This window comes from Budorcas taxicolor, chromosome 3 (assembly GCF_023091745.1).
Source record: "Budorcas taxicolor isolate Tak-1 chromosome 3, Takin1.1, whole genome shotgun sequence".
Taxonomy (NCBI): Eukaryota; Metazoa; Chordata; class Mammalia; order Artiodactyla; family Bovidae; genus Budorcas; species Budorcas taxicolor.
The window spans coordinates 93653853-93676600 of NC_068912.1; the positions used below are offsets into that span (position 1 = coordinate 93653853).

The window sequence follows — 22748 nt, forward strand, 5'->3', positions numbered from 1 at the left end:
ATATTCATGGGTATCTCTCTTACTTCTTTCAACTTTTTGCTCAAATGTTGCCTTATCAGTAAGGCTTATTTAACTTTTATGCAGAGTACATCATGTGAAATACCAGATTGGATGAAGCACAAGCTGCAATCAAGATTGCTGGGAGAAATATCAATAACTTCAGATAGGCAGATGACACCACCCTTATGGCAGAAAATGAAGAAGAACTAAAGAATCTCTTGATGAAAGTGAAAGAGGAGAGTGAAAAAACTGCCTTAAAACTCAAAATTCAAAAAAATTAGGTCATGGCATTGAGTTCCATCACTTCATGGCAAATAGATGGGGAAGAAAATGGAAACAGTGATAGACTTTATTTTTCTGGGCTCCAAAATCAGTGCAGATGGTGACTGCAGCCATGAAATTAAAAGATGCTTGCTCCTTGGGAGAAAAGCTGTGACCAACCTAGATAGCATATTAAAAAGAAGAGACATCACTTTGCCAGCAAAGGTCCATCTAGTCAAAGCTATGGTTTTTCCAGTGTTCATGTATGGATGTGAGAGCTGGACTATAAAGAAAGCTGAGCACCAAAGAATTGATGCTTTTGAACTGTCATGTTGGAGAAGACTCGTGAGAGGCCCTTGGACTGCAAGGAGACTAAACCAATCAATCCTGAAGGAAATCAGTCCTGAGTATATTCACTGGAAGGACTGATGCTGAATCTGAAGAGCCAGTACTTTGGTCACCCGATGTGAAGAACTGACTCATTGGAAAAGTCCCTGATGCCAGAAAAGTTTGAAGGCAGGAGGAGAAGGGGATGACAGAGGATGAGATGGTTTGATGGCATCACTGACTTGAGGGACATGAGTTTGAGTAAGCTCCAAGAGTTGGTGATGGATAGGGAAGCCTGGTGTGCTGCAGTGCATGGGGTCCCAAAGAGTCACCCATGAATGAGTGACTGAACTGAACTTGACATGAGGGAAAAGACTTTGTTATACCCAGGTGTAAAATAGTGCCAAGGGACTTCCGTGATGGCTGAGTGGTAAAGAATTCACCTGTGATACAGAAGATGCAAGTTTGATCCCTGGGTCAGGAAGATCCCCTGGGGAAGGAAATAGCAACCCAGTCTATTTTGGGGGAATCCAAAATCACTGCAGATGGTGACTGTAGCCATGAAATTAAAAGATGCTTCCTCCTTGGAAGAAAAGCTATGCCAAACCTAGACAGCATATTAAAAAGCAGTGACATTACTTTGCCAGCAAAGATCCATCTAGTCAAAGCTATGGTTTTTCCAGTAGTCATGTACTGATGTGAGAGTTGGACTATAAACAAAGCTGAGAGAGCCAAATAATTGATGCTTTTGAACTGTGGTGTTGGAAAAGACTCTTTAAGAGTCCCTTGGACTACAAGGAGATCCAACCAGTCCATCCTAAAGGAAATCAGTCCTGAATATTCATTGGAAGGACTGATGCTGAAGTTGAAACTCCAATACTTTGGCCACCTGATACGAAGAACTGACTCATTGGAAGGAACCCTGATGCTGGGGAAGATTGAGGGCAGGAGGAGAAGGGGATGACAGAGGATGAGATGGTTGGATGGCATCACCTACTTGATGGAACATGAGTTTGAGCAAGCTCCGGGAATTGTTGATGGACAGGGAAGCCTGGTGTGCTGTGGTCCATGGGGTTGCAAAGAGTCAGACACAGCTGGGCAACTGAACTGAACTAGTGTTCTTGCCTGGGAAATCCCTTGGACAGAGGAGCCTGGTGGGCTACAGTCCATGGGATCGCAAAAGGGTCAGACAACTTAGTGACTAAAAGCAATAGTGCCTAACTTAGAGAAGGTAGCCAGTAATATTTGTTCGGAAAAAAAAAAAAACGTGTAATGGCTACCTGGGAAAAAAATCAATTGTAGTTGTAAAAGGAAGTTTGTCTCCAAAATCAGAGGCAAGGTTGCAGCTACTTAGCGAGGAGCAAATTTTTGTCATGAACTGTGCCTCCTGCCCTTCCTCCCCTAATCTCCTCTATATCCATCCCCTACCTAGTCTCCAGTTTTCCACTTCAATTTAATAATTTCTGATGATTTATTTTATGCTCCTAACTGATCCATTACCAGACCCATCCCAACCAATTTTTACCCACCTGAAATGAGTATTCTACCTAAACACAAATCTAATGATGTTTCTCCCCAGTTTAAAACACTTCCCATGTCTCCCCATTGTCCTCAGAATAAACTCCAAACTTCTTAGGATGGCTTAGATCGTCCTTCATGATCTGGCTCCTGGTTATGTCTCTAAATTTAGTATTCTGGCTCAGATAGTAAAGACATTGCCTGCAATACAAGAAACCTCGGTTTGATCGTTGGGTTGAGAAGATCCCCTGGAGAAGGGAATGGCAATCCACTCCAGTATTCTTGCCTGGAGAATTCCACAGAGGAGCCTGGTGGGCTATAGTTCATGGGGTCACAAAGAATCGGATACAAGTGACTAACACTTTTATTTCACTTTTAATTATCATTTAAACATCATATAGTACAATTGTTTCAGTTCTAGACTTGTACTTTGGCACATTCATTGTTGTCCATGCTACCTCCCCCTTCTAAGTAATTCGTATTAATCCCTCAGATTTCACTGAGACTTCACTTCCTTTAGAGAGCCCTTCCCTGACATTCCCCTCCCTTTTCCTGACAACTCTGAAGAATGGGCAAAGGATAGTGCAGGAACAGATAAACTGGAAAGTCATAAGAAATTAAACTTCTGAAATGAAATGAGAAAACTATAGTCAAGATTCTTTAGATCATGGTTGGATTTCTTAAAGAACTTTGTAAAATTTCTTTAGCTATGTTGGCATGGGAAAGATTGAAGGCAGGAGGAGAAGGGGACGACAGAGGACAAGATGGTTGGGTGGCATCACCAACTCAACGGCCGTGAGTTTGAGCAAGCTGTGGGCGATGGTGAAGGACAGGGAAGCCTGGTGTGCTGCAGTCAATGGGGTCACAAAGAATCAGACACGACTGAGCTGCTGAACAGTTGGCATGAAATACAGGGGAAAGATCATGAGCTCTGATGTCAAAAAAGCCTGCATTCAGATTCCATCTCCACCTTACCTTTGGGTAGTTACCCTGTGAGCTTCACTTCCTCTTCTGGAATACCAAACTTACCGAATTTCAAAAACTAAGAGATCAACACCGCCTGTGTCATTTTTGTGTTTTCTAGTAGACAGGATAATTTCTAAGGAAAAGGGTCATTTGAAGCTCTGAGACTTTGAGCGGGTGTCTCTTTCTGGGCATCAAAAACACAAAGACTAGCTATTAAGTCTTTGTCTTATCTATGTCTGTGGCTTTGCTTTATTTTTCCTATTGTGGTGATCAGCAGTAAAACCTGTATTACTATAGAAAGAGCCTACTTAGAAAAAAAGGAACTGGAATCACAGAGCAGTACAAAGTATCAATGGCCCTAAAGAAAAGGCTTCCTGTATTTAGGGAGGGGCAGCCTGGAGTTCTGCAGTCTCCCTCTTGACTAGTCTCTCCCTCTGTACTCAGTCGCTCAGTCTTGTCAGACTCTGAGTTCTGGACTGTAGCACGCCAGGTTCCTCTGTCCATGGGATTTTTCAGGCAGAATAGTGCAGCGGGGTTGCCATGTTCTCCTCCAGGGGGTCTCCTCCACCCTGGGATCAAACCCACACCTCTTCGGGTACTGGCAGGAAGTCTTTACCACTGAGCCCTCTGGGAAGCCCCAAGCTCCCTCTTTGCTAACTTGATTAGTAAAAGGTAACACACTGAAGTAGTGAACTTGAAGAAAGACAAACCACTCCAGGGAAACGAAATTAACTAAGGACATTTTTCTCTAAGGCCATCCAAAAAGACTCTTGTTGTCTCTAAGTTATCACAGGTGGGCAGAAACTGAATAAAATAAGGACAAGTGATACATATAAAGCTACATGCATCCATTTAAAGTGCTGTCCTTTATTCCAACATTCTCTCTCCGTGTTTATTAGTTTTAACATTTTTTTTTTAAATGAACTTACTGTGAAGGCTTATGGGAGGAAAAACTCCTCTACCAACTTAAGTCCGATTGTTGGAGGTGGAAGGAGAGCTATAAATTAACTGACAGTAGGTAAACAGGGGGAAATTTTATTACACACGTGGGAATAACCTACATAGAAACTAACTCCTGGAACAGCTGTGGGGAAAGGTTTACATACTGGCTTAATACGACAGGGGAGTTGGTTTAGAGCTTCAAAGGATGGAAGGTTCTGATGAGAGTTGTTTATACAATTATTTGGAAATGTCTCAGTGCTCAAGGTCAGTGCCCCTTTGATTGGAGACCTCCATACAAATGAGGTCTGTGGCAGGTGACTCCTCTAAAGCTCCATACTAGTTAGATAAGGCATGTTCAGATATTTTCACATTGAAGTAATCTCTATCTGTATCAGTGTGGTGGTTTCTTGGTCTCTTTAGCCCTATTATTTTGGGGAGGAAATTTTCTCCCTAAGTTGCAAACGGCTTATGTTTTATTGTAGGAGACACTACAATAATGACACTAAGAGCCAGTGAGGTTGCAAATCATAAACCTGGAAAACTGTCAGTGGGTTCCATCCTTTGAGAGAGGCCAAAGTGAGTGGGAATGGCCTTAATGTTTACATTAGATTTGAGATTGTCCCTGGAATGGTTAAATTGATTTCCCCCTTTATAGCACAGTGTTTAAGAGCATAGATTTCAGAGTTTGATAGACTTAAATCTTATGTGTGACTCTGAAACCTCATAACCTGTGAACCTGGAGAAGTTATTTCATACCTCACAATTTCCTTACCCATCAATGTCATAATTATCTTCTTTATAAGGCTGTTGCAAGGCTCAGCTGAAAAAGTATACATAAAAAAATGCTTAGCATAGTGCTTGCCTGTATGTATTTTCTGGATATATGGAATTCTAAGTCAATCATCAGAATGTACTGAAAACTAGTGTTATTTGAAATTATACCCTTCTTACAATAGAATTTGGCACAGTGGTAATTGATTGACTCCAAATCACATAGTTGATCTGTTCCCATAGGTCTTTAAAAGAGAAGATTCTTTAAATCCATTGCTATTATCCACAAACAATAATGTGGTTTATTTCATGAACCAGTTTCAGAAGACTTGATTATACATGTCTTAAAAAAAATATTTTTATTCATTTGGCTGTGCCAGGTCTTAGTTGCATTACACAGGATCTTTGATCTTTGTTGAGGCTTGAGGCCTGTGGGATCTGAAGTTGCAGCATACGAACTCTTAGTTGTGGCAAGCAGGATCTAGTTTCATCAAACTTGGGCCACCTGCATTGGGAGCCTGGAGTCTTAGCTACTTACTGGATCACCAGGGAAATCCCACATTTGTCTTTTTAATTCAAAGGTATCACTACTGAGACTGTACAATGCAGCAAAGATTGTTCAAAGAGTGGGGAAGCTGGTGTTAAAACAGTATCTAGGTTTAATTTATAAATTACTTTCTATATATGAGATATGAGACAAGTCATATCATTAGGCTTCCCCTTATTTGTAAAATAAGGAGTAATTCTCTTCCCTCATAACATGTTTGAGGGTTAAATACAGTACTTGTCTCATTATTCATATTATTTCCAGTTTTGAAAGGCTTTATTTAAGACTGAATTGATGAAACCAAGAATTAGGTAGAAAATGTGTTTGGTAACTCCTTAATCTCCATATTGAAATATGACAATCACATTCTAGCTTTGTCATTGAAAATGGTTCCTTTTATAATGTGTATTGATGTAAAGTGATAGGAGAGCTGGATAGAGGAGGTTTTTTGTTGTTCTTCACTCTTATAGTCACATCACAGTCTAGGAGAAACATTCCTTTAGTGACAGTTTTTGAGTCACTGCAAGATGATTTTAAACAGCTGTCTTACTGAATGCACAAGAACAAGCCACTCATCTGCAAAATCTGGTTTCACTTCCGCAAACCTGCTCCAAAGGCTGGCTTCTAGAAGTGAAGAGCTGTGTGTTGATACTCCCACCCTGTGACTTGCTCTTTTATAGGCTGAATTTTCAGACTGCATTAGAATCTTAAATTATAAAAAGACAAAAAATGATTAATGTGAGTGCTCATGATTTCTGATATTCACCCACTCCTCTCAATTTGAAGAGTTATGCAGTTACTCAGAGCTGTTCATTGGATTCTTACAATGCAGATTAAGAATAGGGAATAGGAAGTAGAAAGATAACTCAGGAGAAAAGAATTTAAATTTAGCCAAGAGACTGGGCCAATCTACATAATAAAAACTGCTAGAAAGGGTAATGGAGGGGGGAGAATGGAGAAAGTCTTGCTTTTTTTCTTTTTGAAGGTTGGCTATAGACAACACAGCTCAACAACTTGTTTGGTTAAATACTGTTCAAAGGTATTTATCTTCCTCAGTATGTGTGGCCCATAGTGATACCATGTTAGTATTGAATGAATTATTGGAGAGAAAATGAAAGGTTAAGAAAAGCTAATAATTATTATAAAAATTATTTTAAAAACTACTTTTAAAGGTAACTTTCCCGGTGGTTAAGTGTCTAAGATTCCACACTCCCAGTGCAGGGGGCCCGGGTTCCACCCCTGGTCAGGGAACTAGATCTCACATGCCATAACTGAGAGTCCCCATGCCGCCACTAAAGAACTTGCATGCCCCAACAAAGATCGAAGATCCCAAGAGCTGGAACTCAGACCCAGTGCAGCCAAATAAAAATAAATAAAATATTTTTAAAAACCCTCACTCTATTACATCTAATCTCATGTTTGTGTATCAGTGAAGCAGTAGTATTTCTAGTGACCATTTATCAACAATTCTATGGCATTAATGCTGCCCTACACCATCAGAAAGGATGCTCAGTGTCCACTTCTGACCATTTGGTGCATTCTTTTCTATACCATTCATTTGCTGCTTAATCACAATTGTCTAAGAGCTAAGCAATCTCATGCTATTACTGCAATAATAGAGGGAGAGAGGAACCATTGGATTGTAAATTTGGAAGTAAGAACTGAAGTGCAGAGTTTGTCACTGACTTGCTGTGTGATATGGGCAAGAGCATTAAGACCCTGATGCTGGGAAAGACTGAGGGCAGGAGGAGAAGGGAATGACAGAATGAGATGGTTGGATAGCATCATTGAATGATGAGTTCTTAAATTCTTGAGCAAACTACAGGAGATAGTGAAGGACAGGAAAGCCTAGTGTGCTGCAGTCCATGGGGTCACAGAAAATCAGACATGAATTAGCAACTGAAAAACAACAATTTTCCCTTAGTTTCTTCAATTATAAAATGAGGTTTCTGAAACTAAATTTACTAAGGACTCTTCTTGGTCATGGGCTTCTTATATTGTTGCAGGAAGGAGGACCTCTTCCAGGGCCCTAGAGTGGGCTCTTGTCTAACACACGGAAAAGAATTGTCCGAGACACACATGCTGACAAAGATTTTATTGGAAAGGGCACCCAGGTGGAGAACAGTAGGGTAAAGGAATCTGGGAGAACTGTTCTGCCACGTAGCTCAGTCTCGGGTTTTATGGTGATAGAATTAGTTTCCGGGTTGTCTTTGGCTAATCACTCTGAGTCCTTCCTGGTGGCGCACACAGTGCTCAGCCAAGATGGATGCCAGTGAGGATTCTGGGAGGTGGTCTGATACGTGGTATCCCCTTTTGACTTTTCCCAAACTCGTCTGGTTGTGGTGGCTTATTAGTTCCATGTTCCTTACTAGGACTTCCTGTCATAAAATCACTCATGCAAATAGTTACTATGGTGCCTGGCCAGGGTGGGAGGTTCGTAATAATACTTTTGTTTTTTGGTAGCCTCCCTCACTAAATGCACTTAAACAATAATGCCAGTTAATTATCTCAACAGTTGTGTGAATGACTATCAAGTCAGATTTGCTCTTTAGAAGTGTTCTTGGGCTGTTGATGGGAGCCCAGTCTTGATTAGGTATAGTTTCTGTGGCTCTACAACAAATACTGTGGAGTGATCTGTGTTATGTAATATTTATCTGTTCACTACTTCCTCTTCTCGACAAAACTATAAGTTCTCTGAAGGACTTATATAAGTTCCAACACATGAACAGTACCTGTGTTTGTGTTAGTTGCTCAGTCATGTCCTACTCTTTGTGACCTCGTGGTCTATAGCCCGCCAGGCTCCTCTGTCGACGGAATTCTCCAGCAAGAATACTGCAATGGGTAGCCATTCCCTTCTCCAAGGGATCTTCCTGACCCAGGGGTCAAACCCCCATCTCCTGCATTGCAGGCAGATTCTTTATTGTCTGAGCCACCAGGGAAGCCCAAACAGCACCTAGCGTGGGAATTTAATGAAATGAATGAATGGAGTTCCAGGTCCTGGAAAAAAAAAAAAAACAACACTGGAAATTTTTGCAGTAAAATCACTGGCCTTTGAGAAAGCCAATTGAGAAAGCAATTGTTATAAGTGGATGGCCAAGGAATCTGCATTAGTTTTAAATTTTAAAGCAAATGTCTAGAATAAATGTAGACAAGACACATTTTACATAAAATTTGTAACATTTATTTAAGCAAAAAACAAACAAAAACCCCAAACAAAAATCTGTACACACAACATTAATACCTAACGATGTCCTGACTTAATATCTAGCATGATTCAGGTACAGGACACTCCCATTCATCTGGCCACAGCGAGAACAGTGCCTTCAGTCCAGATAACTGAGAGACTTTGAAATGTATACGTACTTTCCAATGAATTTTTCATATCTTTTGAAAAGAGCTGAACTCTTCCGCCAGAATTCAAGCAAAAGATATCTTTTTCCACACTCACAAGTCAGTGAGAATTTGACAGTGGGAATGCTACAAAAGTCAGGGATTTAAAATTTTATTCTTACAAGTTATCTGAGAGTATAAATCTTGACATAACATCCTCCCATTATTAAATGCTCTCAAGAATTTCCTGCTTTTATGAAGTATGTCACAGCTTTCATTAGCTAAGTAGCTTCTTGCTTCTAAGCTGATTAAAATAAACTTAAAAGAACCCAATTTGACAATTTTCCAAAGTAACTTCAAAAGTTAAGCACACATTATTAATGAATTATTTATTATTTCTCATAATTTGATATATTTGGATTTTCTAAATATTCTTAACAGCCATTGTGTCTAGCTATGCAGTCAGGTTGTGCTCTCCAGCAAAGCTTTGCTTCATCCAGAAAATGAGAAATAGCATTGATTTTCCCATAATTTATCAAAAACATTGGGGGAGGGTAAAAACAGGCAGAGAAAGCTCTCTCTTAGGTTAACATTGAATGTCTTCAGTTAAGATTTGGAAGCCAAAAAATGCATAATTAGGAGTGTACATGTCATGCAAAATCTATGAAATACTAAAAAAGATAAAGCAATTACACATTTTAAGCACACTCAGCAAAACCTTCTATCATACTGCTATTTTCATCACTGGATGAAGCTTGGATTTGCATTATTACTTAAATAAACAGTTCATGAGTTAACACAAAAAAATAAAAAATGTGTCAATACAAATCAAATGGTAAAGTTAAAATACTCAATATCCAATGCTACAATGGATTTCAGAGGGAAACTATAAGTTTGCAAACCTCTCTGTAAGTTATCTCAGAACACTACTTGGAAACCCTAGCCATATAAAGTCCTCCAAAAAAGTAACATACAGATAAAACTGCCCACATCAGCTGACAGTATGACACTGCCTTTAACTTACACTTTCAGTTTAACACTGTTTATCTCAAGATAAAAGTTGCACAATAACCAAATAATGTAAACAAACTATTAGAGGGCAGGAGAAGGGTAGGTTTCAACATATGCAATACAGCAAGTTTATTTTCCTGGCTACTCATGACCTCTTTTTCAACCTTGGGTACTGCTGCACAGTGTTTCCTAAGGGGTGGAGAGCAGGGGGAGGAAGAATGTCAGCCATTCTAAAGCACTAAGCCAAAACCATGGTTTATTAATTGATTCTACCCTAATTCAGCACACACTGAAACAAAATATGTTTTCATCAAAATGTGTTCCAAAGATCTAGAAGATGGCCCAATACTATCCTGAGCAATGCATAATTTAAAATACAGTCAAATGACTGACTGGGGAGAAAAAGGGCCAACTCAAAAGGTCCCACCAGCAAGATTAACTTCCTAGGCTGGATATTCAGGACCAATGTTTTAAAACTTGAATCCTCGATTCTTTGGAAGCTTGCAAACCTAAGATATGAAATTAAATTTCCACAGTTGCCTTGTGAGATTCTATTTCCACCTGGGTCATTCACTTAAATTGACCAGTGCCACTAAATAGCATTTCTGTCCAGGAGTGAAAACAGCAACATTTAAGGTCAATTCCTGGGTGAAATCTGATATGATTTTTTAAATTCTCAACTAAGAGCAGTAGCCACTGAGTATCTGGCCAGAGAGTAAAGTAACTTATTACTACTTGATTTATGTTTCTTTTCAAATACAAAAGGACAAAATGATTTTTTTGGAGTATAAAGAGAACAGCAAAACTTACTTGATGGGAAGAATGATATACCTAATTATTTTTGCTTTAATTTTAGACTGCTCTTGTTTTACTCATTGATAACAACATGCATCATTATAGTCTAAAAAGTCTAATTCCATTTCCTTTAGTAGGTTTAAATCTTGCTGTTTGTGGACTGACGTAGTGATAATTTGCAATATCTGAGCACACCAATGATTTCAACAATGAGTGGTTCAACCCTAGTCTAAATTGTGCTTGAAACAGCACCTCTAACCCACTGAAGAGGTAACCCTTGAAGGCACCAAGTTCCATTACATTCTAGTGTACAAATGCAAACAGGAGGCCGAATAGATTCTACCTTAAGAGACAGGCCAGTTACACCTCATAATTTATATATCAATGAGTGAAAGTTGCTCAGTCATGTCCAACTCTTTGCAACCCCATGGACTATAGCCCACTAGGCTGCTCTGTCTGTGGAATTCTTCAGGCAAGAATACAGGAATAGGTTGCCATTTCCTTCTCCAGGGGATCTTCCCAACCCAGGGATCAAACCCAGGTCTCCTGCATTGTAGGCAAATTCTTTACCATCTGAGCCACCAGGGAAGCCCTCAATTTATATATAAATATATATATACTGAATTGTAGTCAGATTTAAGACCTTATAGACAATTCTGTGCCATCATCAGATACACAATTTTAAGAGTTACCCAATCACAAAGGCACTAAAATTTTTATCTATCTGGGATGTGCCTAATTATCTTGCTTTTAAGACTCAGAAGTATCTGGCCATTACCAGTGCTCAAAGTAGTAAATTTCAATTTAAATATATTTGAGTCTTCATCTATCAACAAGTTATTCTGAGTAATGAAGGGGTTAATTGTTTTCCATACATTTTTAGCCATATTTGAAAACAATTTATAAAGACAAAAAACCTAGGATTAGCCTACAAGGAGCATGTACTTTTGTTTTAAATAGGATACAACAGAAACTTGAAACCAAACTTCTCAAATAGGCTTTTCCTTAACTACACAAGCCAGAAGACCTGGAAATGGTCCACACAGCTACCAACTTCTAAGCTATCGCAGGACATCCTATTTTTGACATTTTGCCTTAGATATTTAAAACCCAGGAAAAGGGGACATTTTAAAAAGAAATTTCCATTTCCTTTGAAATACTTAACCTGTGAAAATTTATCTTACACCTATAAAAATTCCTTGAGTCAGAATTAACCCGCAATTTAAAATGGTTTTTAGTGATTCTAAATACCTATTTTCTTTTAGTTTTTATTTCTGTAAAGGAGTACCAAATAATTCAAGTATGATTATTGTGATAGTGGTATGAAACATGTATGTCAAAATGTTAACAGCATACTACTAATAAGTCAGCTCCTTTCTAAATAAAAATGCTTCTGAATGATCACAATGATTTAAATGTACCATTTAAAATCTCTATTGAAAACATTTTGGCCATCTATGAAAAAAATGCAGTTATCTAAGACTGCAGGTTAACCTTATTCACAAACTAAAATTTAAAATGGAAAATAACTCTCTTGGTGACTTGCTGCCTCCCAACTGCCATTATAATTGATTCTTTACTATACTATAACAACTCTCCTAAAGAAAAGAAAACTGTCTAAAAAATAACCTATCACAAAATATTTCCTTTTCTGCACTGCAACTAGAATCATTACATTTAACAATCATCTAATTCTTATTTATTTTTGGCAGTGAGACGTGGATATCTTTACCTAACATGAAAACATTAATATACATGTATTTTGAAACAAAAGAAAATTAACTCCTTGTGGCAAAATTTACTGTTGTTAATTAATTATTTTAAGTGAGCAGGTAACACCATATATGGTCTCTATTCCACCGAACAAAATAACTTTGAAATAGAGAGAAAAGAACAGTCAGTTTTAGCAAGAGACGATTTTTTCACAATATGACATAAAGAGATTCAGACAGTTAATTAATCTCTAACACAGAATGCTGTAATATTTTACACCGTGGTAGCTTGGGGAAATATTTCTAGAGAGTAACCTGCAGTCTGTATAGGAAGCGGCAGTCCACGTCTCCAAGAACTAATATGAAGAACAAGCTACTGCTCAATGTCTTAGGAGAGGTGGGTTCCAGAAGATTAGCCAGTCCCAGTTTAAAAATACCTCAAGAGCAGGCCTTTTCCCAGTTCCTAACCTCTATTCTCCCTTAGTAGTTTTTAATGTATTTTCTGCCAGCCATCCTGGCACTAGCCAGTAAGTAGCTTTCTCAAGGGTAGGACTCAGATTTCCATTCTTTCACACTAAGAAGGACATCTTATAAAAGATACACAAACAGAGAATAAAGGCATTTTATACAGAAGCAGTATAAAATTTACAACTGAAGCAGTGCCAGCAATCAAGTTAACAGCTTATCTGAAGCTGCAAACTGATTGGAAGGGACTTTAAAATCAGAAAAGTCTGGCCTAAGGGTTCGTGCAAACTTCATCATAAAACTGTAGAATTTTAAGCACAGGTAAGTTCAAACACTGAAAGATGTGGAAATCTTCCTAAAAGGCAATGATGAAGGAAGAGACCCTTCTTGCCTAATAAGTTAAAAATCACAAGACAAATCAGAGACTGTTCACATGGGCAGTACTGTACATTGTCAATCCCATACTCATCTTATGACTCTTATCATAGAAACCCCTAAAACATCACAGAGGGTAAGCTATTCCAAGTGAACTTATCACAAAAAGATTTCTGTGACTCCATTATCCAATTACCTATGGCTATCAATTTAGTCTGGCCTGAGACTGCTTTTTACAGGGAGGTGGCCTCCCATGGCGTATAATGTGTTTTTCTAAGCTGTCCAGAATGGCCACAGCAATCTGCTGGACATGGGGATCAGTCTGTTCGTGTTCTTTGATGTTGTATAAATGCTGCAAGCCTCCTTCCTCAATCAGCATGCTGCAGTACCTTGAGGCTGAAAGAAAACAGGAGAAAGCTTTCCTTAAAACACTTAACTGCCTTTTGTGTGGAATAATTTTTATTTATTCGTTTAAATTTAAGCTGTTTTATTACTTCCCATTAACATAAGTTAGAGCTTGATAAATGCCTCTGCAATGATGTTACACTACACTACAGGACTCACATATAGGTCACAGGTAACACTCATAACATTATATATATATATTATATAATGTATATATAAATCATAACTATAAGACAGGCAGTCCAGAAAATCTTTGACCGCAAAACATGAGTAAGATAGGTACTTTAATTCATTTCCAACATTTAAAAAAAAATTTAATGGCAGTCATATTGTATATGCCAATGATCATTATTTTAAAAAAATTTTTTTGGACTTCCCTGGTGGTCCAGTGGTTGATAATCTGCCTGCCAATGCAGGGGACACAGATTCTGATCCTTGGTCTGGGAAGATTCCACATGCCCTGAGGCAACTTAGCCCTTGCGCCCTAGAACCCAGGCTCTACAACAATAGAAACCACGGCATTGGAAAGCCTGAGCACAACAGCTAAAGAGTAGCCCTGCTTGTTTTAACCAGAAAAGCTGGCGCACAACAGAAGACCCAATGCAGCCTAAATAAATAAAACATTTTTAAAACTTAAAAAAAATTTTTTTTTGCACACATGCTTTTTTTTGAGGGCCTGGGGGTAGGGAGAGGGCTGTGCTATTTGGCTTGTGGGATTTTAGTTCCCCAATCAGGGATTGAAACAGGACCCTTGGTAGTTAAAGTACAGGGTCCTAACCACTGGAACACCAGGGAATTTACTGTACATGTATCTTTTAAATTTTAGTTTCAGTCATATTTATTAAAGTCTAATTTACATGCAATAAATACACCCAATTTAATCTATAGTTATATGAGGCAGAGGATGAGATGGTTGGATAATGTCACCGACTCATTGGACATGAATTTGAGCAAACTCCAGGAGATACTGAACAAGAACAACAGATACACTGGTGTAACCACCAACACAATCAGGATATAGAATATTTTCAACAACAAAAAAGTTTCCTTGTGCACCTTTGCAGTCAATCTCCCCTGCACCTCTCATCCCAAGCAACCACTGTTCTAATTTCTGCGATGTAGATTTTTGCCTAGAACTTCATATAAAATGGACTCATCTAGTATGTATTCTTTATGTGTCTGTCTACTTTTGTTCAACATGATGTTTTTAAGATGTATTCAAGTTGTTACCTGTATGTAGCAGTCCTTTTGCTTTAAGCTGAGAAATATTCCATTATATTGAACATGCCACATTTTTTTAATGTTACTGTACTGGACATTTGTTGGATATTCTCCCCTGACCCCCAGCATTTCATTACAATGACTAAAAATGCTATAATCATCCTATTATTATAAGTTTTTTGTGAACTTTTCATTTCACTCATCTTGAGGAAACACCTAAAATGCTGGGCTAAATGTATGTTTAACTTAATAACAAATCACCAAATTGTTTTCTGAAATGACTGTATAATTTTTCAATCTCATCATCAATGAATGAGACAGTTGTTTCATCAACACATGCCACTGTCCATCTTTTTGATTATAGGCAGCCTTACTAGCAGGTATAAAGTGGTATCTCATCGTGGTTTTAATTTATATTTTTCTAAGCTGGGGAAACAGTGGAAACAGTGTCAAACTTTATTTTTGGGGGCTCCAAAATCACTGCAGATGATGACAGCAGCCATGAAATTAAAAGACGCTTACTCCTTCGAAGAAAAGTTATGACCAACCTAGACAGCATATTCAAAAGCAGACACATTACTTTGCCGACTAAGGTCCGTCTAGTCAAGGCTATGGTTTTTCCTGTGGTCATGTATGGATGTGAGAGTTGGACTGTGAAGAAGGCTGAGCGCCGAAGAATTGATGCTTTTGAACTGTGGTGTTGGAGAAGACTCTTGAGAGTCCCTTGGACTGCAAGGAGATCCAACCAGTCCATTCTCAAGGAGATCAACCGTGGGATTTCCTTGGAAGGAATGATGCTAAAGCTGAAACTCCAGTACTTTGGCCACCTCATGCGAAGAGTTGACTCATTGGAAAAGACTTCGATGCTGGGAAGGATTGGGGGCAGGAGGAGAAGGGGACGACAGAGGATGAAATGGCTGGATGGCATCACTGACTCGATGGACAGGAATCTGAGTGAACTCCGGGAGTTGGTGATGGACAGGGAGGCCTGGTGTGCTGTGATTCATGGGGTCACAAAGAATCGGACACGACTGAGCGACTGAACTGAACTGAACAATGTTGAACTGCTTTTAATCTGCTTATTGGCCATTTGTATATTTTTCTTAAGACATGTCTATTCAGATCTTTTGCCAGTTTTTAAACTGGGTCACTTTTTATTATTGTGTTTATACATTTTAAAAACAAGTCCCTCATTACGTATATAATTTGCAAATATTTTCAACCATTCTGAGTAGTCTTTTCACCTTGTTGATGATGTCCTCTAAAGCACAAATGTGTTAAAAATTTTTATTAAATCCAATTAGACTAGTTTTTCTTTTATCACTTATGCTTCTAGTGTCCTATATAAGAAAACACTGCTTAATCCAGTGTCATAAAGATTTATATCTACTTCTTTTAAAAGTTTTATGTATTTATGCATATATAAATGCAGTTTTTATACTTAGGCCAATAACCCATTTTTGAGTTAATTTTCGTATATGGCATGAGGTAAGCATGCAAGTTCCTTCTTTAACACATGCCTATTCAGTTTTCTCAGCACCACTGGCTGAAAAACACATTCTTTTCCCACTGAATTGTCTTGGCACCCTTGTCAAGAATCATTTGGCCATAGATGAATGGGTTTAGTTTTGGACTCTCAATTCTATTGCATTGGTCTATACATATATCCTAATGATGTGGGGCATCTTTTCATCTGTGTATATTTGCCATCTGTAAATCTTTTTTTTTTTTAATAAATATTATTATTTATTAGGCTGTGTCAGGTCTTAGTTGTAGCACGTGTGAGCTTCGTTGTGTCATGCAGGATCTTTTGTTGCGGTGCACGGATCTCGGGCTGTGCCATGCAGGCTTCAGTAGCTGCAGCACACAAGCTAGCCGCTCTGTGGCATGGAGGCTCTTCCTTTCCCAAACAGGGCTCGAACCTGCATCCTCTGCATTGCAAGGCAGATTCTTAACCACGGGACACCAGGGAAGTCCCCCTGTCATCTGTAAAGCTTTGGTAAAGAGACTATTCAACGCTTTTGTCCATTTTTTTGTTTTTTGACTCACTTTGTTTTCTTATCATAAGTTTTCAGAGTACATGATATATTTTAAACACAAGCACTTTATCAGACATATGACTTGAAAACATTTTGACCCAATATAGTGGAGGTGACAAATAAATTCAAGGGATTAGGCTAACAGAGTACTGTCATATCAAACACCCTCTTCCAACAACACAAGAGACAACTCTACACATGAACATCACCAGACAGTCAATACTGAAATCAGATTTATTATATTCTTTGTAGCTGAAGATGGAGAAGCTCTATGGAGTCAGCAAAAACAAGACCTGGAGCTGACCATGGCTCAGATCATCAGATTCTTATTGTAGATTTCAGGCTTAAATTGAAGAAAGTAGGGAAAACTACTAGGCCATTCAGGTATGACCTAAATCAAATCCCTGTGATTATACAGTAGAGGAGAAGAATATATTCAAAGCATTAGATCTGGTAGACAGAGTGCCCAAAGAACTGTAGACGGAGATTCATAACATTGTACCGGAGGTGGTAACCAAAACCATCCCAAAGAAAGAGAAATGCAAGAAGGCAGAGTGGTTGCCTGAGGAGGCCTCACAGATAGCTGAGAAAAGAAAAGAAGCGAGAGGCAAAGGAGTAAGGGAAAGATAAACCAACTGAATGCAGAGTTCCACAGAACAGCAAGGAGAAATAAGAGAGTCTTCTGTAAATGAATAATGCAAAGAAGTAAGAGGAAAACAACAGAATGGGAAAGACTAGAGATCTCTTCAAGAATATTGGAAATATTAAGGAACATTTCATGCAGATGGGCAAAATAAAGGACAAAAACAGCAAGGACCTAAGAGAAGCACAAGAAATTGAGAAGAGGTGGCAAGAATACAAGAAGAAATATTCATAAAAGGTCTTAATGACCCAAATAAACATGATGGTATGGTCACTCACCTAGAGCCAGACATCCTGGAACGTGAAGTCAGGCGGGCCTTAGGAAGTATTACTACGAACAAAGCTAGCGGAGGTGATGGAATTCCAGCTGAGCTATTTCAAATCCTAAAAGATGATGCTATTAAAAGATGCTATTAAAAGCTGTAGGATTGGAAAAGATCAGTTTTCATTCCAATCCCAAAGAAAGGCAATGCCAAAGAATGTTCAAACTACTGTACAACTGCACTCATTTCACATGATAGCAAGGTAATGCTCAAAATCCTTCCAGCTAGGCTTCATTAATACGTGAATCGAGAACTTTCAGATGTACAAGCTGGATTTATTTAGAAAAGGCAGAAGAACCAGAGATCAAATTGCCAACATTCTTTGAATCACAGAAAAAGCAAGGGACTTTTTGAAAAACATCTACTTCTGCTTCACTGGGTCTTCCCTGGTGGCTCAGATGGTAAAGCGTCGGCCTGCAATGCGGGAGACCCGGGTTCGATCCCTGGGTTGGGACGATCTCCTGGAGAAGGAAATGGCAACCCACTCCAGTACTCTTGCCTGGAGAATCCCACAGACGGAGGAGCCTGGTAGGCTACAGTCCATGGGGTCGAAAAGAGTTGGACACGACTGAGCGACTTCACTTTCACTTTCACTCTGCTTCACTGACTACGCTAAAGCCAGACCATGTGGATCATAACCACCTTACCTGCGTCCTGAGATACCTGTATGCTGGTGAAGAAGCAACAGTTAGAACTGGACATGGAACAACGGACTGGTTCAAAATGGGGCAAGGAGTACATCAAGGCTGAATATTGTTACCCTGCTTACTTAACTTATATGCAGAGTACATCATGCGAAATGCTGGGCTGGATGAATGACAAGCTGGAATTAAGACTGTCAAGAGAAATATCAACAACTTCAAATATACAGACGATACCACTCTAATGGCAGAAACCAAAGGGGAACTAAAGAGCCTCTTGACGAAGGTGAAAGAGGAGAGTGAAAAAGCTGGCTTAAAACTCAACATTCAGAAAACAAAGATCATGGCATCTGGTCCTATCACTTCATGGCAAACAGATGGGGAAAAGGTAGAAACTGACAGATTTTCTTTTTGTGGGCTCCAAAATCACTGCAGGCCATGTCTGCAGCCATAGAATTAAAAGACACCTACTCCTTGTAAGAAAAGCTATGACAAACCTAGACAGCGTGTTAAAAAGCAGAGATATCACCGTGCCGACAAAGGTCTGTATAGTCAGAGCTATGGTTACTAAAGGTTAACGTTACCAATGGCATTTAGAGATGGATCCAAACCTGACCAGCATTTGTTTCATCTAATCAAGACAAAGACTGACAAAAGGCCAGGATTCCTTGGCTTGACTCCTTACTGGGGACTTGCGCAAGAGTGGGTAATTTAGTCAAGAAGTAGAGAAGCTACCAAAACCCACTGGTGAAGCCCTCATGTGGGCTACAATTAGGCTGAGAGAAAATGAAAGTGTAAGGATTGATAGGATTATGAAAGTTGGAATGTTTAAACAGACTTTCTAGAAAGAAGTTGTGCCTCTTCTACCTGAATATTTTATGGAAATGAGGTTTTCAGTCTGTCTGGGGAACACTCTCCTACTCAGTATTGTAAGATGAAAATCTGTGGATGAAGTCCTAATGGAGGCTACAGTTAGGAATATAAAGATTAACTGAATTAAGGTAAAAGTTTGTAGAACTGGCTTGTGTATTTCTTTTATCTGACTGTATTATGAGGATGAACATTTTACTGACTGGGGAACGTTTTCCCTACCTAACATCATAAAACAGAAGGCATATAAATCCTTTTTTCAAGCAATGTTAATTAGATACGCTAAACGGGGAGTAAGACTGCCCTAGCCAATGCAGTGTGGAACAGAAGCTTGAGTGCTAGCAGGGACAAATTCTCTGTGTGATAGCCCTATGTGAAGGACAGACTGGGGGTTATGGCAAAAGCCTGTGAGCCTACCAGAGATGACTACTGGGACTTTGGACTAAGAATTTCCATTTAAGGGCATTTTCTACCTTGCTATTTGACATTAACTGAAGCTACCCTTATGACTGAAGGACAAACAATGATCTTCAAACCTGAAAGAGCCGCAGTGTTTTTGAGTGACGTCAGAGAAACACTCTAAAGGGAATGACAATGCCCAGAAGAATTAAATAATACAATGGAATCGGCTTACATAGGGTCATTCTACCTGGAGAATGTAAGGAGGGGACACTCATGAGAAGGGAGCATCTTTCTCACTAGTAGTGACTTTGGAACTGCACAAGGAGCCGCCAGATTCTATTGTCACTTGGACAGTGGCACATAAATAGCTCTCCAATAACCAACAAAGAGCTGCCCGGTCTGTGGAGAGCAACTCCAAGGTAAATAGACGACATTCTGTTTGGGAGGTAATCACTCTGACTGAAAAAGGTAAAATCAAAACACTTCTGTAGAAGGAACTGCAAACTGTTTTCCCAGCAAGGAAGGAAAATTGAATAGTAGTAGAAATCCCTGCTTTCACGGGCAGTGGCCAATGGTCTGCTTTTCTGCATCAACAGAGATGATGAGATTGCTCTTCTTTCCTGGTCTGGTAATAGGAAGAAACATATTGATTTTCAAATCTTAAACCAACTTTGCATTCTTGAAGTAACCTCCCTTTTATACACTATTAGGTTCTGTTTGTTAACATTTTTAAAAAAGAATATCCTCATCTATGCTCATGAGATATACTGTTCACAACTTTCTTTTCTTATGTCTTTCCCTGGTATTTATATCAGGATACTTCTGGTGTTCCTTTTTTTTTAAAAAAAAAAAAAGCTTTCTTTGAGTTTGGATATTCTCTCTTGCTTTGTGTTCAATTTCACTGAACTTTTTTCTTCTGTGTATCTACTCTTAAGCTCACTAAGATATTTTTCACGTTAAATTTTTATTTTTTATACTTCACTTTCCCTCCTTTTGGTATTCATATTTTCTTTAAAATCTTGAATCATATCTATAAAAAAAAGTTTTTAATTTCCCCTGCTAATCCCATCATCACTATCATTTCTGGGTTTGTTTCAAACCATTCACATTTGTCTGATTTTTCTCTTGGTTAAAAATCATATTTTTCTGCTTCTTTTCTCATCTAGCAATCCATCATATAACTACACATATTGTTGAGTTTAGACTTTGTTGTCTTTTTTAAAAGAGTGCATAGTTTTTCTCTGGCAGACAGTTTTTACAGAGCAGCTTGATCATTTCAAGACTTGTTTTCTAAGCTTTGTAGGGTTGCCTTAGAGAAGCCTTTAATTTAAGGCTAATCTCTCTGGCTCTTCTGGCATCTGCAGTGAAAGCCCTAGGTATTATGTTCTTTCCACTGTTTGGAATTTAAATATTTTCCAACCCTGTGTAAGCTCATGTTGTTCAGTTAGCAGCTCTTTGGTATTTGGCCTCAAGGAGTCTCATCCTAGGCATGCACAGCTTAGTATTCAGCCTAAGACTCAAGAAACTCCTATGAAGATTTCTGGAGTTCTTTCTAGATGTAACTGCATTGTTCTGCCCCCAAATTCCAGGCACCTCAGTCTTGCTGCACTCTGATTTTTGTCTCCTCCATACAGTGAAATTGCTGAGCTGTACTTGATTCCCCTATGCTACTCCAATAAATGCCTCCAGGAAGAAAGACAGGGAGTCTGTAGAGCTTGTTCTATGCCTGACTCTCAGCACACAGTGTGATCTGATGGCAAACAGCAGGGCTGCTGGAACTGCAGCAGGGCCTGCTTCCCCATCCACCTTCCCAAGCCTCCCGACCCTCTGCCACCCCACAAGGGCCCATAGCAGTCCAGTCACCCTGCCTGTGCCCTGCTGGGGAGACCCTCAGATATAGGCACACTGGAGGCAGGTCTCTGAGAGGGGAACTCCAAAGTCTGAGGGTAGGGCTGCATCTGGGCTGGGGCAGGCCACATCAGTGTGTGGTTATCTACTTGAGCACATGCCCCTGTGTATGTATACAGGCCCACTCACATGTCTGTGTATATGAGGGGTGAGCTGCCCACCAAGAGTGGACTCAGGGTTGCCAAAACAGAGGCCTCTCCCACTTTGGGAGGGTCTAGCATCTCTTTACCTTGGGGACCCTGATTACAATTCTGAGAGGTCTCTGCTACCACCCCTCAGGCCGCCCTCTCCTAATCGATGTACCAACCCTCATCCCTGGACCCACTGAAATCTTCCCTAAGGGTGTTTGTGCCTAGCATGACACAGGGCAGCCCTGCCCATGACAACAGGGCCAAGTGGAGACTGGCCCTATGGCAGAGGTAATGAGGGGTCCTGGCCTCCCAGACTCCCCATACTGGCCACCGTGGCCATCTTCAACACCACCTCCCTGGACACGTTCTTATTCATTCAAGAAACAGCTACTTTCGTCCTCTTCTGCAACAGCCCTCCCAGCCTGCCCTGTGTCCATCTCCTCCAGGAGGTAGAAGGCTGTCTGCTCTGCTCTGTGGCCAGGGGAGACGTTTCTTTGGGCTTTAGGCAAAGCTGTGTTGACTAGAAAAGGCTGGCTTCCTCTCATGGATCTGTGATTCTTACGGCAAGCCAGCTTCCTTCTTTCCCTGGGCCACTAGGAACGCCCCCTGCCTGTGGCTGTTCTCCATCCCTTTGTTCCAGTCTCCACCATGTTCCTCAAGCCCCTGGAGGAGGCATGGCCAAGAAGAACCAGGTGACAAAGCCCTCTCATTTGTTCCCTCCTTTCAAGGATCAGAATCCTTGCAATCTTTTGTCTAAGTCTAGAACAAACTTTTAAATTTCCCCCACATTTTTCTATTGTTTATGGCTGGTGAGCTACTCTGGTACCAGTTACTCTGTCCTGACCAAGAATATAAGTTTCTGCTCATACACTTTTCTACCATGTCTTCTTCACTTATCATTCCACTGTCTGGATGTTTCAACATTATCTTACATTCCCCTAGTGCTAGACCTCTAGGCTACTTAGAGTTACTTCCTACTATAAATAATGATGCAATGAATATCTCTGTAAAAACAAGCATTTGAGTATAATTTTTAAATTAAAAGGTAGACCACCTAAATGTTCATCAATAGGGATGTAGCTAGGTAAGTTTAATAAATTTATAGCCATATGTTATGGGTTAAATTGTATCTCCCTCAAAAGATAG

At 39.6% G+C, this 22748-nt stretch overlaps 1 protein-coding gene across 2 annotated transcripts in view; it reads right to left on the minus strand.

Moving 5' to 3' along the window:
* Window positions 1-8238: 8238 nt before the first annotated feature.
* The window catches only part of ZYG11B (zyg-11 family member B, cell cycle regulator), a 77613-nt gene continuing 63103 nt past the window's right edge, over window positions 8239-22748 (minus strand). Inside the window, exons 14-15 of one of the 2 annotated variants that reach the window (XM_052636621.1) lie at window positions 13217-13416; window positions 8239-8329 (exon numbers count right to left, since the gene is read on the minus strand). In XM_052636621.1, coding sequence (XP_052492581.1) covers window positions 13226-13416 — 191 coding nt within the window. In that variant the 3' untranslated portion in view covers window positions 8239-8329; window positions 13217-13225. The remainder of the gene's footprint in view (window positions 8330-13216; window positions 13417-22748) is intronic. The other variant, XM_052636622.1, reaches the window with a different exon arrangement.